This window comes from Myodes glareolus, chromosome X (genome assembly GCF_982192425.1).
Source record: "Myodes glareolus chromosome X, mMyoGla1.1, whole genome shotgun sequence".
Lineage (NCBI taxonomy): Eukaryota > Metazoa > Chordata > Mammalia > Rodentia > Cricetidae > Myodes > Myodes glareolus.
Window position 1 is genome coordinate 30,036,138 of NC_142053.1, and position 18,189 is coordinate 30,054,326.

An 18,189-nucleotide genomic window follows, 5' to 3' on the forward strand; every position below is an offset into this window, starting at 1 on the left:
ATGCTTGTGAATGAAGCACTGAAGAAGTTCTGATTTAAAAGCAAACACTAAAACTGTCTGCTTCTCTCCAGTACTCAATTCCCTTCATAGAAATAGAAACCAGAAGGAAAAGCAAAACCCTCTGGTAATGAAGTCTCACATTTTGAATTTGAAGAACAATACTTTTGTTATTTTTTGTGTATGAACAATTTGGGGACATTTCCCTGAAAAGCAGGTGTCTAGTGGCTATGAGAACTTTTAAATTCAAGCAATTAAAAAAAAGAATCCAGGACTTGACATTTTCAAATAGGGAGTGTATAAGGGAGACAAGGGAGAAGCATATGCAGAGTTTCTGCAAGTCAGGAGGTGGATGAAAGTTAAAGCTTTGTTTACCAACAGAGAAGAGATGCTTCCAAAAAAATTCCCACTTCAGTAGAAAAAACTGGAATGCAAATCCTAGGAAGCCTCTAATAACTGACAATTGGCCCAAGTTAAAGACAAATGATCCAAACAACATTTAAAGACTGAAGCATGATGAAAAGTAGCTGGTGATTTTTGTTCCTGTAATCTACAAAACAGGTTGATTTCGGTCTCCTGTGATTTTCATACTGTATTCATTTTTAATAAAAAGAACTGGATTCCCCCCTCTTACTATGTTCTTCTAGTGCAAGGTGGTCAGCAATTTTTCTATTTCATCTATTTAATAAGTACCTGTTAATCAACTCAGTAAATTTGGGGCTAAGTCATGTGTACACATCCCACACTCATAAATGGAAACCTTTAGGATGTGACTATATAAGGTATTATGGAAGTAACTGTCACCCTACTTGAAAAATTTGTTTCCAAATAAGGATTCTTAACCAATCCCTTCAGTGTAACAGAATGCCAACAGCAATAACAACTTATTTTTCTTTTCAAGGGAAACCACAAAATGGGTGAACAAACAAGTTCAGGGTGGTTTTTCTATTTGATAAATACATCCAGAACTCTGTACAGTAAATAAAGTTTGCATGCAGTTTAAGTATCTTTAAGTGACTTTTAAGCAAATAAACCTTTTGTTTCATTGATGATGTTTAAGAATCCCCCTCCCCCCTTTTAATGGCCATAGGGGTCTCTTCCCCAGTTCCAAAAGGAATCATGAAGACCAGGAACTTTCTTAAAGAGTTTTCTGCACATCATACTAAATAACATGCAAAGAGTTCAACAACATTCTTCTTAAAGATTAAGTATTACTCTTTAAAATGGGCATGTTAACCACTGAGAAAAGTCCACGCAACTATTTCCATTACACTGCTTCATTTGGTCATTGGAAGTATAAAAAAAGTCAAATAACATGAGATTCAACAAGTTAGTTTATCCAATGGCTACGGCATATGACAACAAATGTTCCAAGGCCAACATTCTATGCAATATAGTTGTACTGGTTTGGGTTTTCTTTATCTCTTTCCATGTAGTCCCGATCGATTAGGGATTCTATTCTCTTCTTTAGATCTGCAGGCTGTAAGAGAAAATATATTTTCAATGCAAAGCTCATAATCACCAGTATAAGCCCATCTACCAACATCCCATCAAAATAGAGAACAAAGGCTAGGAGTAATTGAACAGAGGCAGGCAGATTGCTGTGAGTTTGAGGCCAGTCTGGTCTACATAGCAAGTTCTAAGACAGCCAGAGCTACACAGAGAAACATGATCTTTAAAAAAATGAGGGGGAGCAAGAACAAAAGCAGGTATGGTGACACCTGCCTATAACCCTGCTCAGGAGGCTGAGGCAGGAGAGTCACAAGCTTGAGGGTGGTCTGGAGCTTGTCAGTCAGCTCCTGTCTTAATCCCCCACCAAGATATCTATTTACACACTATATAAATATTATAATATCATAGTTCTATCATATCATTATATAATATTTCCTACTAATTTATTTTTACTACGTTTTTAGATTTACTTTTATGTTTTGCTTGCATGTTTGTCTATGCACAGCATGTGTGCAGTATCCATGGAAGCCAGAAGAGGGTGTCAGATCCTCTGAAGATGGAGTTCAAAAAGATATATTAGCCACCATGCATACTAGAAATCAAACCCAGGTGCTCTGAAAGTACAATCAGTGCTCTTTCTTCCTTCCTTCCTTTTTTTTTTTTTCTCCGAGACAGCATTTCTCTGTGTAAGAGCCCTAGCTGTCCTGGAACTTGCTCCGTAGACCAGGCTGGCCTCAAACTCACAGAAATCTGCCTGTTTTTGTCTCCCGAGTGCTGGGACTAAAGGTACGCTTGGCAGTCGAATGTGCTTTACTGCTGAATCACCTCTCCCAGTCCTACTTTTATTGAACTATCTCCAGCCCCTACTTTTATTTTAAAAATATATTCTGAGAACCAGATAATTTCTATAATAAATACAAAAAACTCAACTCATAATTTCACACAGGAACACATTTTAAGTTAGAGAAACAACATTATTCAGTTCAATAAAGATACCTTGAAATGGCAAGTACATCATTATTAACTCAAGGTAAAAGCTAGTTCTCCAGTTTTTATTTTTATAAATTGAAGTTTAAAACAATACTAAGCTGGGAGTGGTGGTACACTTTAAGTCCAAGAACTCAGGAGGCAAACAAAGGCAGACAGATGTGTGTGAGCCTAAGGCCAGCCTGGTCTACATAGTGAGTTCTAGGCCAGCCAGAGTATCATAGCAAGATCCAAATTAAGAACTAAGTCTCACAATAAACTGACATGGTTCATGTCAAAAAAAAAAAAGAACTAAGTCTCAAATTAAGTTAAATTTAATTAAATGCAGCTGGAGCACTGTTATGTACTTCTATAATCCCAGCAAGTGGGAAGCCAGAAGCAACAGGAGTAAGACCTGCTTGGGGTATACAGTAAGACACTGTCTCAAACAGACAAACAAGAAAAACACCTGAAATTAAGTAACTAAACAATACAAACAAATTTAAAAATGTATAAGAGAATCTATTACATAAACTAAATGAAATATTAGACCTACTGAGAAATAAAGACTGTGAGTTCAAGAAGGTTGGCAAAAACAAAACAAAAGTGGAGGTGGATGAGACTTTTTCTTGATGGTATAGCACTTGTCTAGCATATGCAAGGGTCCTACGTTACATTCCCCAGCACCAAACATCCATATAACTACATGAAATTTGATAAAATATCACATTAACTCACACCTATATATTTTTGGCTAACTACAAATTTTAACTACATATACAAGTGATTTGGATTTCTGAATCTTGTAGTTAATTTAAAATTTATGACAATTTAGAGCTGGGCACGATAGAGCATGCCTATATTCCTAGCCTCAGCTACAAAGGGAATTCGAGTCTCACCTGGGATGTACCAAATTTTCTCACAAACAACAACAGCAACAATAAAATTATAGGGCTAGAGAAATGGTTGCAGGGAATATTAGTGTACACTATTCTTGAAGAGGTCCCAAGTTTGGTTCCAGCACCCACGCCAGGTGGTTCACAACTGCCTGTAACTCCAGCTCCAAGTGGAGCAGACACTTCTGTAACAAGTAAACACCCACACAGACACATAATTGAAAATAAAATCCTTTTAAAAAATTATAACCATGCATTGATAATTATACTCATCACTTGAATAAAAAAGCTACTGGTGTGTGTATGTGTGTGTGTGTGGCATTCTTTCGTATGAACAGGTAACTGACTGGTTCTAGAATCCTGACATACCCAAATTTACTAATGTTCAGTATTTGCATATAACTTACTGCTATCATCCAGCACAATTGACAGTGCTTTCAGCCAGCTGTACTGACACATACATACAATCCCAGCACTGGAGAAGTTGAGGTAAGAGAATTATGTGTTTTGAGGTCAGCCTGAGTTATAGTCAGACCCTGATATAAACACACAAATATTTTCACATCACTTACAATATCCAAGATTCAATATAAACATATAGAATTTTCTTATACTGTTTTAGTTCAAATATTGAAAAGGAAAAAAATGAATATTCAATATCGATGCAATTTTTTCTTAAGATGAGAATCATATTACATTACTGAGGCTGATCTCAAACTCCTGGGCTCAAGTTATACTCATAGCTGGTAGCTATGAGTACACACCACTGCACACAGCTAATGCATCTGTTTGGCTTTTGGTTTTGTATGTTTTTTTTGAGACAGGGTCGCTCTTTGTAATTTTTGCTGTCCTGGAACTCACTCACTCTGTAAACCAGGCTGGCCTCAAACTCAGAGATCTGCCTGTCTTTACCTTCTCAGTGCTGGTATTAAAGGTATTCACACTACTATAACCAGCCAGCTAATGTATTCTTTTGTTTGTTTTGACTTTTCAAGACAGGGCTTTTCTATATAACAGTCCTGATTGTCCTGGAACAAGCTGGTCTCGAACTCACAGATATTCACCTGCCTCTGTCTCCCGAGTGCTGGGATTAAAGGTGTGCACCACTACCACTTGGCTTAGCTAATGCATTCTTTTTTTTTTTTTTTTTTTTTTTATAGTAAAACTAATGCATTCTTAAAGGATGTTTTTAACATTTGATTTGTTGAAGTCACAGATATAGAATTGATGGGTGTGAAGGGCTGATTTCCAAGTCAGCCTTGGAACACAGTAAGACCCTAACTCAAGAACAAAACAAAATAGAAAGCAAATGAGAAAAATAGGTACGTAAAATTCCATTTAGTAACACCAAGATTTAAATATCAAATGGTTTTGGCTTAGTTATGACCTAAGTTATAGAGTAAATGATTTCCTCCATTCTAGTATCAGTAAGTGCTCTTGCTGGAGGTAAAATGATTAGGTGAGCATGTAAGTGTACTAATGAAGCGACAGTTTGAGGTTTGAAGCAGCATCCTACCTTCTTAGAAGTAATAGCTACTACATACCTACATGCATACCAAACTTAATACTGACAGTTTTATACTTTCCATCCCATTTAAGTTCAAAATAATAGTAAGAGTTAAGTTTAATTATCAATTGCAAACAAGTTCAGCAATAGTAAATGACCTAAGTTGTTAGGAATCTTAATAGCCAGGAGCCTATTATTATTACAAAAGTTTAGAAATGTTTTTTATTTTGCTTTTTGATACAGGGTTTCTCTGTAGCTTTGGAGTCTTTCCTGGAACTTGCTCTGTAGACCAGGCTGACCTCAAACTCACAGAGATCCTGTCTCTTGCCTCCTGAGTGTTGGGGTTAAAAGCCTGCACCACCACCACCCAATCTAGAAATCTTTCAAAATTTGTAAAAAAGTACAACACCTCATTGTCTAAACACCTTTATTACTACTGGACATTTGCATTGGAACATACCAATGCACAGACTAACTTCAGCTTACTAGAAATATTATTAGACATTTTCAAAAGACACTAAAAGTATTTTACCACTAAGATACACCCAGGAGCTTCTTACAAACTTGAGAAAACATTTATATAAGGTAAACTAAACAAGATAAAACTCAATCTAATAACCAAATATGTCAAATGCCAAGGTATCTTCAAAAAAGAAGATTCATAAGATAGGTAATAAATAAACTTCAAAACTTTCAAAGACACATTTACTCACTAAACTTTCAAGTACAGGGGGAGTTATAAATTGTTTCCCCCAATTTATCAGTTGCATACATATACCAACAAAAGTTCTTTTGTGAATCACATGCATGGTTATAGGAAATAAATACCTGTCATTCCAAATGGCTTTAAGCTTTTCATCTATATTTGCAAGATTAGGGTCTAGAATCAAATGTATTCTCTTTCATTTATAACAAGTCCAGTATGGAGAAAGAGAAACACCTACTTTTACTGGAAATTTTAGCTGATTGTAGACTTCTGAAACAAGAAGATTGTGGCTAAGTGTTTTCCTCATCTTCATAATTCGGACAATCGCAGCATCAATTTGGTATTGTCTATCTTGAAATACTCTTTCTGTAGTGCTTGCCTGTTCTTCAACCTAAAAAAATTATCAAATGAAGTCAAACTTAATTATTCACACAAAATGTACATTAGGAACATAACAGTGTTTCTGTTCTAAAGGTACTGACTTATCTAAGTGGGACCTTATAAATACAGATGCAAGAGGAAAAAAAAAACTTGACAAATATAGCTCCCTTCTGTTCTAATCATATTGCCCTGTACCAATAAAGCAAAGCCTATACAGATTAAGATTAAGAGAAAAATACCACCTTGGACTGTGGTGATAAGACTCGGTTGGTCAAGTACCTGCCTACAAGCATGAGGACCTGATTTTTAAATTTAGATTTTCATGAACTCATGTAAAACCAGTTCCTTGAACTCAATACCTAGCTGGCCTAGCCTAATTAGTGAGTTACAGGCAAAGAGACTACCACAAGAAACAACAAAGATAGTTCCTAAGGAATGATACTGGAAGTTATTCTCTGGCCTATCCTAAAATTTAAAATATTCATACCCATTGGGCCAAAAAATTTACTTCCATAAATTCATCTGAAGAAAAAGATGAAAACGAAAACAAACAAACAAACAAACAAAAGTCAGGTGGTGGTGGCACACACCTTTAATTCCAGCATTTGGGAGGCAAAGGCAGGCAGATCTCTGTGAGTTTGAGGCCAGCCTGGTCTACAAGAGCTAGCTCCAGGACAGGCTCCAAAGCTACAGAGAAACTGTCTTGAAAAACCAAAGCAAACCAAACAAAAACCAACCAAACAACTATATTGACTGCCAACCCTATTATATTGATTCCTCAATAAAAAGAAACATAAAATCAAATACTGAAAAGTATTACCTTAGTTAAGAGTAATGGCAGCATTAGAAAATTAAACTGTGGGACTGAGATGACTCAGAGGTTAAGAGCACTGGCCTTAACCATATGGTGGCTCACAATCACTATAAAAAGATCTGGTGCCTTTTTCTGGTGCACAGGCAGAACACTGTACACATAATAAATAATCTTTAAAAAATTAAACTGTAAATTTTGGGGCTGGAAACATGATTCAAGCAGTTAAGAGGGCCTGCAGCATAAAATTCTCAGCACCATTCACAGTTATTCCAGCTCTAGTGGATCCAATGCCCTCTTCTGACAGATGGGGCCCAGGCCTGATGTGATGCAGACACACAGGCAGGTAAAACACTCAAGCATATAATTTTTTAATCTGTAAATTTCTTCTATAAACAAACATAAACCTAATACAGTAGGATGAGAGCACAAAAGGTTTACCGTTTCTTTCATTTGGATTTGATTGATCTTAATCCTGAATAGTTTGTGTTTGAAATCGTCATTACAAATGAATTTGTCACCATCTTCGATATCTTTGCCCTTTGGATTTTTAGCCAGAACTCTAGCTTTGCCACAGGCTAGTGACTGCAGTGTTCTCCTTAATTCTCCATCCTCTGAAGAAATAATGGTTAGTCATTTATTTGTTAGTAGCATGTAGAACACTAGATTCAACATCAATTTAATTTTTACACATTATTAAACTGTCTCCCTCCCCCAAGGTCATCAAAAGCTGCTCTTTGTGCTATCCAATAACATGTTTTCTAGTTGTCTTCTAAAAGCATTTATTGTCACCCTATGAGGACAACTACCACAACTTGTGATGCAACATTTCCCTTCTCTCAGGTCAATGACTAAAATGACACACCACTTGGCTACTATATTATCACTCCAGTATGTTGTATTCTCCATTAACCCTCTGGTTTCATTGCTAATGATACTACTACTAACCTAATCCAGTGAAAACCCTAGAATCATCTTTTAAGTCATCCTTCTCCTTCATTTCGCTATGGTTCTAGTAATTTCATTTCTGTTAGAATCATTCTAACAGAAGCCCCTTAGGATTGTATGCCAGAATTATCTCTATAGTTTCTAAACAAGACTTTTTTCTGTTCCAGATGGCTGGCCCTATCAATTCCAGGTAAGTTGCCCAAATAATTTATTTCCTTTAAGTCATATACTTTGAGTCACTACAGCATAGGCTTTAGCTATATTCATCAGTCTATCTATACATCTTACCTACTGAGTTTTAGAGCTCACCATTCTAAGCTACAAACTTTTCATGCTCCCTACCTACAATGCCCAAGTCTTTCGTACACTATTTCCTTTATTTCATGTCTTCCCTCCAACCAAAATTTGAAGGCCCAACTCAAGTCCCACTCCGTTCCACAATCTTGTTTCTCTTAATACATTTTTTGTTAGCACTACATACTGATACTTACTGGTTTTGAAATTATCAATACAGAGGAGGGAGCTGTAGAGACATCACACTGTTGAAGAGTACTTTCTGGTCTTTCAGAAGACCAGATAGATGTCAGCTCCCAGCACCAACGCGGTGACTCACAACCACCTAATTCAAATTCCAGGAGATACAATGCCCCCTTCTGGCCTCAACAGACTCCTGCACATGTGTATTATAGATATACTCACACAGGCTCACAATACACACATAAATGAATGAATCATTTTAAAAAGGTCTACAGGAGAGGATTATTTCCTGGTATGTATCTGAGCTCTGAACAAACACAGTGACTACAACACAGAGCAGAGAACTACAATTGCTTGCTACTTGACAGATGCAATACAAACCTATTCCGGTAGCTTGCTTGATCTCTTCTAAACTGAACTCCTCCCCTTCATTAAACATTAGCAGCACCAGGGTTTGAAAAAGAGAGACCTGAAGTTCTTTTTTGCCCTGTTAAAAGACAGAAGTTAGCCTATTCATCAAAAAATCTTATAGGAAAAGCATTTTTAAGATTTATTTAATTTTTTTTTCATTTTATATACTAAGCACAGCTCTCCCTCCCTCCTCTCCTCCCCTTTTCTCACCACCTTGCCCCACCAAACTCCCATCCACTCCTCAGAAAGGGCAAGGCCACCCATGGGGAGTCAACAGGAAAAGCATTTTTAATTATTGAGTTAAGAAGCACAGATTAACAGTACCAAAACCCTGCTTCAGGTAGCAATAAATTGTGCACTTTGAGGTTTAGGTTTGATTCCACAGAAAACAAGGTGAAGGATTAGTTTGCCTATTAATAGTTTTTTTTAATAATCCTTATTAAAAGCAAACAAAGTAATGAAAATAACTCAGTCCTCTGTGTATCATTATAAATATTCACGATAAGCAGTAAGGAATTACTATTCTAAATGCATTTGTGAGACAGGGTTTCATGCAGCCCAGGCTAGACTTAATTGCTTTTTAAACAAATATGTGTTTGAACTCTCAATCTTCCTGCTTCTATCTCCCAAAGATTACAGCCCTGTGCCACTATGCTCCACTTTCAAATGGATTTTGACTTGGCTAAGATCAATAATGTACAGCTGTAGGAATTTTTATTTAAAGATGGACATTGTTTGCCTTAATCTCCCACTCTGTTCTCCAGTAACATAATTTCTGACAAGATAACGTGTTCTGCATCCACAGCAAGAGAAATTATTGCTTTTAATTTTAGACAAGAGCCAACTCAATTATTGAAAAGGTGATCATTTTAAAAAACACACAAAGTTATAACAAACTGTCACTGTTGCCATGTGGTGTCAAAGTCACATTTATAAAACAGCAGCCTGAACCTTCCAAACAAGGGACATGACTTCCATATTAAAGATGAAGGCAGAAATTAAGCTTTGGGAATATCCACTTACCTCTTTAAATTCAGCTTTTAGCACACAGTGTCCCAAAGTTGACTGCCACTGGAGTTTCCTGCCACTGTGTTTGCCTAAGTAAAATGTCTTGAAAATTTCTTGAAGCTTTACCATCTAAAGCAAATAAAAGTAAGTGTTTCTTTAAGCTGCATCTGCAATACCACCTTCAGTACTTTTTAAAATTTATTTATTATTGCCATGATCATGAAGGTCAGAAGACAACTTTCAGGAGTCATTTCCCTATTTCACTTTGTAAGTCCTGAGGATTGAACTACAGAGCTGAAGCTTTGGTGGCAAGTAGTGTCTTCACCCCTGGGCAACTTCAATGACATTCCTCTCACCTCTCTTAACCCCATCTGACATAACTTCTGAGAGCTTTCATGATTATCCAGTAAGTATCAATCACTTTAAGGTAAAAATCTACCCAATGTAACAGGGCTTAGCAATCTTTACACTCTTTTAGCTTTCTGCTCTATTGAATCATTCCTTCACTTCTGGTGACTTTGGCTTCTATTGATTCTACTGTTTCGCTTCTCTCACTGCTGCTTCTGCCCAAGTTTCTTTTGTAAGACCTCTTCTTACTATCTGTTAAATGTGAGCCTTTCTAAAGTTCAAGTTCTGACCTTTCTCTTCATCTTCACCATATTCTTCCCTTATTAAGGGAAATCTACTCTCTGGGCCGTCCAAGATACTTTCATAGAGGACTCTCGGTATCTTTCTCTATTCAACATTCTAGGTTTTGGTCCTGAGTGGGACTGTTTCCAAGGCATTAGGGGATACCTAATTATCCATCATATTCACCAGTCCTGACTTAAGGTGAAATATATGGGCAACATTTTTTTTGACAGCTAGGAAGATTAAGGGGTCATAATCTAAGAAATAGATGAATTGGGGGAAAATAACACTAAATTTGGAAACGTACCTTCATTAATAATGTGCTCAAATGAACTTGGAAATTGAAGTAAAAGAATAAATTATTAACATTCATTCTGTTGATATGTTTGCTAACGTAAGTCTTTAAAAGGCACATATTTTCAAATGAAAAGCAGAAAAAAAGTGTGATTTCTATACCTATAGCTAAGGTCTGAAACAGTTAATCTTACCTCTGGTGGCAAATGGACCTCCATAGGTACATAAGTTGGCCAGTAACCCATTGTCAGGATATTCACAGTTAATTCAATATTGCCAGGTACATTCTGGTTCTGCATATACTATAAAAAGATCAATATATACACTGAGATCAACATATATACCGAGAAGTATACATGTCATACCATAATATTGACTTTTTTTTTTATTTGTTTTTTTCGAGACAGGGTTTCTTTGTAGCTTTGAAGCTTGTCCTGGAACTCACAACACAGATTAGCCTGTCCTTGAACTCAGAGTTCTCTGCCTCCCAAGTGCTGGGATTAAAGGCATGTGCCACCACTGCTCAGTTTGATTCATTTAAGAATTTGTTTATTCTAAAAATATGTGTGAATACTAACCATATTCACACATATATGTGAATATGAAAATAAAGTCAATTAACTATTAAGACTTGAAGATTATACAAAATGGAGTAAAAAAATATACTCTGATATACTGGCATGCAAAAATCCCATGAAAACATCCTAGGCATTATTAACTCAATTTCTCACATATAGCTAGGCTGTTACAGAATCTCTTCTCCATTCTTTTCCCCCAATGCTACCTGGAGTCTCCCCCTTTGGGAACCCCTACATGGATTGGAACACCTTGCACCAACTCCCACTCCTCACCCCACCAGCCAGCCCAAGTGTTTGGTTTTTCAACTGCTCCGTTCCCTGTTCGAAGGTGGTGACATGAAGTGGGAAAGGAAGAAAAGGAAAGGACAAGGCAGATAATCCTATTCGGCAGTTACTATAAGATCCATGATCCTACTGACTGAACTTTCTTGAGTCCTTCAGCTTTATTTACTACCTTCAATACAGTGATCAAGAAGCCATGACCAGAAACTCTGAGAGTCTAAAATCTAATTTTCATCACTATTACCTAGTTGTTGCTACTGCTGCTGTCTGAGACAGGGTCTCACTCTGTTGCCCATATCCATTTCAGCATTCAAAGCAGCCAAAACTGCAGTTATAGAAACTACATCTAGCTATGTTCTTATAATATTTTAAAATAACCTTCTATCAATTCAATGTCTTCAAAAACTATAGCTTCAGTTTCTCACCCCAAATGTCCCCAGAGATATTATACACCACCCCCACCTTTTATCACCTCACCTCTCTCACATTACAAGCTCTGAACATGCAAATCCTCCAACTGATTAGACATCAAAAAAAAAAAGCCCAATCTTATAGTGTAGCTATAGTTCTTCTTATGCTAACTTTAGTCTAATACATTTTACTTGTATTTCTGTCTTATTCTGGGTGTTTCCTAACATTTTTTGTGGTTTTTCGAGACAGGGTTTCTCTGTAGGCCAGGCTGACCTTGAACTCACAAAGCTCCGTGTGCCTCTGCCTCCCTAGTGGTGGAATTAAAGGCATGTGCCTCCACTGCCTGGCACTCTAGATATTTATTAAGACTAAATCCTGACTTAGGTCAAATGTACTTACATTTTATTAATGATCTTTTTCTTCTACTGTATCGTTTAAGCTGCTATGAAGTTATTTGTAAAAAATATATGTTTCTATTTATCCTCTTCAATATGGAGTGCCACGAAAACTTAACTCAAATATCCTTAAATTCAAGGAATCAAGATTTTTAACTCACTTTACCTGTTTGAACTGAATCATGATGTCTTTTGAAAGTTCCATGTCTTTAAACATCCCTTCAAGCTTGCTGGTGAATGCAGCTCCACATTCTATTGAAGATATTTGTATAGTTACATTTCAAGGTAGTACAAACAAAGAATTTAAAAATTAGGAAAGAAAATGAAAATCTTACTCGGGCATAAAATATGACCTTTAACTTTTGGTAAGAATGAAAAGAAATTCTTATCCCCAGTGTGTGCCCTAATTCAGAGGCAAACTCTTTAATCCTATAGTAAGCAACCTTATCCACTTTCAGGTATTTCAGGAACATTTTATACACATATACAGAAGAATAACTTCTTATTTTTTAAAAAAGTCAACAATTTTAGACATTAACAAGAGGCTAGGATCCTTATAAGCTCACTTAAAATTTATGGGTTTGTGTGTGTGTGAGGGTCAGGGATGTGTATACAGGTGCAGGCACTCATTCATGCACCAGAGGACTGGCTGTCCTGCTCTACCACACTCTACCTTATTCCTTTGAAACTGAATCTCTCGTTGTATCTAGGAGCTAGGTTGGTATCCAAGAAGCCCCAGTGATCCTCTTGTCTCCCATTCTCACCTAACTCCTAGTCACTGGGGTTACACATATACACATGGCCTTTTTACCTGGGTGCTGGGGAATTATTTATTTATTTATTTCCCAGACAGGGTTTCTCTGTATAATAGTCCTAGCTGTCTTGGAACGAGCTCTTATAGACCAAGCTACTCTCAAACTCAGAGATTCATCTGTAAAGGTGTGCGCCACTACCACCAGGCCTGCTGGGATTTAAACTCAGGTCCTCACACTTGTGCAGAAAGTGCTCTTACCCACTGAGCCACTCTCCCCCACCCCCTTAGTTTGTTTTCATCATGTGTATATAAATTGATTAACAAGAAAGCAATCAATGAAAATAGTACAATCAATCCAGCATTTCTCTCAACTATTAAAGGAAAACTGAAATAATAAAAAGGAAAGAGAATGGCAAACATACCATGTTTCAGTTTAGACAGCATTGATTTTTCAGCATCTACAGATGCACTCTTGCCAACTAATAGGCGTTTGGCTAAATCTTTCTTATAGAAGGCCTCAAAAACATCTTTGCCTATTAAATAAAAATATAACACTCATGATAAGCCAAGTAAGGTTCAACAAATGGGCTTCAAAAATCTTAATCACAGTACCTTGAGTTATTTTACTTTATACATTTCATTCAAGTTTAGTAAACTTAAGAACACTAGAGGTCTATGCCAGACATTTCAAAAGTTATTTACTGTAAAACTATTAATAAAAATATTAACTTTTCTTCAGAAAAAAAAAAACTTTAGTACACTGGTACTGGTTAGCACCAAAATTCAAGAGATTTAAAACAAGCAGCAAAATCCCAGCTTCTTAATAGTGCAAAGATCAAAGCACAAGGTAATTAAGTCACATTCTTCAACTATTTTTTTTTCCTCAGTTTTTCGAGACAGGGTTTCTCCATGTAACATGGCTGTCCTGGAACTCGCTCTATAGATCAGGCTGGCCTTGAACTCAAGAGATCTGCCTGCCTCTGCCTCCAGTGAGATGGTTTCCTCAACTCTTGTTAAAGGAATTAAAGATATGCAATTAATGAAATGCAACCTCCAGCCCCTAACAATCTCTCCAGGTTATATAAACGTTTCTAGATCCTCTAGGAATGCTTTGTTTTTTTTTTTCATTTGTTTTGAAACAAAGCCTTGCTATGTTGCCCCAGTGGCCCTGATTCTCACTATGTAATCTATACAGCAATGCTGCCTCAGCTTTCTGAATTCTGAACTACAAGTATCTACCACTATGTAGCTCAGAGAGCTTTGTTTTAAAAGAAAATCATGAAAGCAGTAATAGCCAACACTTACCATAGATAAATCTAAATATAATCATAATTTTATCCAGCATTTTTTCAAGCTCTTCATCTGTAGCTTCTTTATTGCCAGCACGAAGTTTTGAATCTACATACTTAGCTAAAAACGGAGAAACAACATTGCTGTTTAGTGACCATGGGTGTCTAAAAGCTGCTGACCACTACAATACCAAACAGGACTATAAAATACTCTTCAGCATTTCTGCTACATGTACATGCATTTTATAAGTCTCCTATATAAGAAAGATCAAGTTAACTATCAATATCATGGGGATAATAAATACCACAACCTAATAGCATTAAGTCTGACTACAGACAGAGTATACTTTCTGATATATCAAAATGGGGTATTGAAGGACTACATAATGTAGCTCTATGGTAGAGTACTTGCCTATCATGTACAGGACTCTGGGTTCAGACCCAAGTACTTCAGAGAAGAGAAGAGGGGAGGGGAGGGGAGGGGAGGGGGGAGGGGGGGGAGGGGAGGGGAGAGGAGAGGAGAGGAGAGGAGAGGAGAGGAGAGGAGAGGAGAGGAGAGGAGAGGAGAGGAGAGGAGAGGAGAGGAGAGGAGAGGAGAGAAGAAGAGGAGGGTAAGGGGGAGGGGAGAGAGAGAGAAAAGAAAAAGAAATTTTACACAGATGGTCAGCATTCTTAAACATTACTTAAATTTCAAGAGGCCCGTTTCCTGTAGCTGTAACTAGAGACCTTTAGAAAATAGTACTCTGTCCTATTTATAAATCACTATAGGCTTGGAAAGCACAGAATCAAGCTTACTCACTAAAAGTAAACAGGGTCCAATGTTCTATCTCACAAAGAAAATATATCTTGTTTAACACGAAGGCTTTGAGAATCTATTTAGCTTGAAGGAATTTATATCTTACACCCATGTCCTTAGAGACAATTTCAGACTTGGTATTACTACCTAAGCAACATCAAATATGTAAGATATACGTATAATATGGTTTTACTTCAGAGTAGATGTTCTTTTATAAACTATCAATAAAAGAACATCATACAACCAGAAAAGACTGTGAAACATACCTATCAGTTCAGCTGGTTTATTTGGTCTTTTATTAATGAATGTTTCAAATGCTTCTTTCATTGCATTGATAAATTTTTCATTTTTCAGAAAGCAGGTATCAATTATATGGTCAACTTTATCTTTAAAGTCCAACAATTCTTGAACCATGGTTTTATCTTTTTCAGGATTAATAACAATAGTACTTCCAAAAGCCTGAAAATGAAAATGGAATGAGAATAACCATCAAATCATGTTCTAAGTTGGCACATATATTTAACAATCTTAAAAAGGTACAGCTGTCTTTGAGGGAAAAACACCTAAACAGGCAATATTCACTTATAAACACAAAAGTGAATAACCATTGGGTACACATGATATCCTAATGGGGTGTCATCACAAAACTCTAGAAGCTTTTTCTTATTGTTAAGGAAGTCAGATCTGTACTTTTAAAAATAGGAATGTGATGAGGAAGGGAGGGAATAAAGATGAGTGGTTCAAACTTATTAGGCCCTAGACTTCATTCTAACCAGAGTGCTAACTGCAGAATGCTATCAATCCCTTAATTTCCCATATTCACTGATTTAATTCTTAGAGCTAGAAATCCCAACCAATATCACTCAAGTTTTATTGCTGATATGTCACACAGCTACATTCTCAGGCTGGTATTTCAAATTTTTTATTTTTTAAAATTCCTTCCTTAAAACTGAATAGAAGACCCTGATATCAATCCACACATCTTCAAGCACCTGATCTTTGATAAAGAAGCAAAAAATATCAAATGGAAAAAAGAAAGCATATTTAACAAGTGGTGCTGGCATAACTGGATATCAACATGCAGAAGAATGAAACTTGACCCATATCTATCACCATGCACAAAACTCAAGTCCAAATGGATCAAAGATCTTAACATAAAGCCAGCCACACTGAACCTGATAGAACAGAAAGTGGGAAGTACGCTTAAATGCATTGGCACAGGAGACCACTTCCTAAATAATAACCCCAGCAGCACAGACACTGAGAGAAACAATTAATAAATGGGACCTCCTGAAACTGAAAAGCTTCTGTAAAGCAAAGGACACGGTCAAGAAGCCTACAGAATGAGAAAAGATCTTCTCACTAAGCCCACATCTGACAGAGGTCTGATCTCCAAAATATACAAAGAACTCAAGAAATTGGACACCAAAAGATTCCAATAAAAAAATGGAGTACAGACCTAAACAAAGAACTCTTAAGAGAGGAATCTAAAATGGCTGAAAGACATTAAGGAAACATTCAACCTCCTTAATCATCAGAGAAATGCAAATCAAAACAACTCTGAGATTCCATCTTACACCTGTAAGAATGGCCAAGATCAAAAACACTGATGACAATTTATGCTGGAGAGGTTGTGGGGAAAGGGGAAAACTTTTGCATTGCTGGTGGGAATGCAAGGTGGTACAACCCCTTTGGATGTCAGTGTGGTGATTTCTCAGAAAATTAAGAAACAACCTTCCTCAAGAGCCAGTAATACCACTTTTGGATATATATCCAAAGAATGCTCAATTGTTCCACAAGGATATGAGCTCAACTATGTTCACAGCAGCTTTATTTGTCATAGCCAGAACCTGGAAACAACATAAATACCCCTCAATCGAAGAATGGATAAGAAAAATGTGGCACATTTACACAATGGAGTACTAGACAGCAGAAAAAAATAAAGACAGCTTGAATTTTGTGGGCAAACGGATGGAGCCAGAAAACATTATTTTGAGTGAGGTAACCCAGACACAGAAAGACAATTATCACATGTACTCACTCATAGGTGGTTTTTAAACATAAAGCAAAAAAAAAAAGCCAGCCTACAAACCACAATCCCAGAGTACTTAGACAACAATGAGGACACTAAGAGAGACTTACATAGATCTAATCTACACAGGAAGTAGAAAGTAGAAAAAGACAAATTCCCTGAGTAAATTGGCATGGGGACCTTGGGGAAGGGTTGAAGGGGGGGAGAGGCCAAGAGGGGGCAGAGAAAAATGTAGAGCTCAATAAACATCAATAAAAAAAAAACTCTTCCTCTCCAAGAAACTACCAACTGTCAATAACACATCAGATAGAGGTGGCCTTCATGAGCCTCTTTGAACAAATAAAGAAAAGAAAAAAAAAGAAAAGAAATTTTTCCTTAAAAATGCATTTAACAAGAAGTACTGATATTCTTGGTATATAGATTACAAAATATTCAAGAGAAAGCTCAACAGGTCAACGGTTAATACCTTGATATACTCAATCCACTGCTGTAAGAGAACCTGAACTCCACCTCGAACTCTACTGAAGAGCTGATACAGAAGAGACAGATCTTGAATTCGATTTTCATCAAGAAGGTTATTTAAACCTGGTTTGAAACATTTTGGCATTAAAATAAGAGAATCAAAAAGTGAATAAAATTGTCATGCATTTTAATAAAATGTAAGTTGAAATTACTATTGTGATATACTGGTCAAAACTATATTAAGTTTATCCTGTAAGAACACTAAGTTTTAAAAGTTCTTGGCTCTACAATGCTAAGAAACACCACACACACACACACACACACACACACACACACACACACACACACAGAGAGAGTTTGAAATGCAAGGAATACCTTCCTTTACTGTATTCTTACATGTCCAAATTGCCACTGTTTCTCCTTTTGCTTTGCAGTACTTTGGATGAACTCAGGGCAACTCACATACACTAAAATGTTTTATCACTGACTCACTCCACCCAGCTCAATTTCTTGACTGGTGTTAGTTAGCAGAACTCTCTTCTCAGTTCCACTTTCAGTCAGGAAACTGGCAACAACAGAAAGTTTAGGACAATGAACAGGGGAAAGACTCATCAGTCTTCAGAAACGCATTACATGCTTATCAAGTTCTAGGTTTTTCATTAAATTCAAACTTTTGGTCAAGCTGTTTTCATAAAATGATTTTGAA

General features: G+C 36.7%; 1 protein-coding gene across 7 annotated transcripts in view; it reads right to left on the bottom strand.

The window, feature by feature from the left end:
• Positions 1 to 1,313: 1,313 nt before the first annotated feature.
• Cul4b (cullin 4B) overlaps positions 1,314 to 18,189 on the bottom strand; it is a 100,042-nt gene continuing 83,166 nt past the window's right edge. For all 7 annotated transcript variants that reach the window (XM_085685091.2, XM_048439294.3, XM_085685090.2 and 4 more), the window contains 11 exons: positions 17,488 to 17,606; positions 15,256 to 15,448; positions 14,210 to 14,314; positions 13,327 to 13,437; positions 12,317 to 12,402; positions 10,679 to 10,786; positions 9,576 to 9,689; positions 8,523 to 8,628; positions 7,158 to 7,330; positions 5,763 to 5,915; positions 1,314 to 1,477 (listed from right to left, as the gene is read on the bottom strand). In XM_085685091.2, the coding sequence (XP_085541217.2) occupies positions 1,382 to 1,477; positions 5,763 to 5,915; positions 7,158 to 7,330; positions 8,523 to 8,628; positions 9,576 to 9,689; positions 10,679 to 10,786; positions 12,317 to 12,402; positions 13,327 to 13,437; positions 14,210 to 14,314; positions 15,256 to 15,448; positions 17,488 to 17,606 (1,364 nt within the window). In that variant the 3' untranslated portion in view covers positions 1,314 to 1,381. The remainder of the gene's footprint in view (positions 1,478 to 5,762; positions 5,916 to 7,157; positions 7,331 to 8,522; positions 8,629 to 9,575; positions 9,690 to 10,678; positions 10,787 to 12,316; positions 12,403 to 13,326; positions 13,438 to 14,209; positions 14,315 to 15,255; positions 15,449 to 17,487; positions 17,607 to 18,189) is intronic.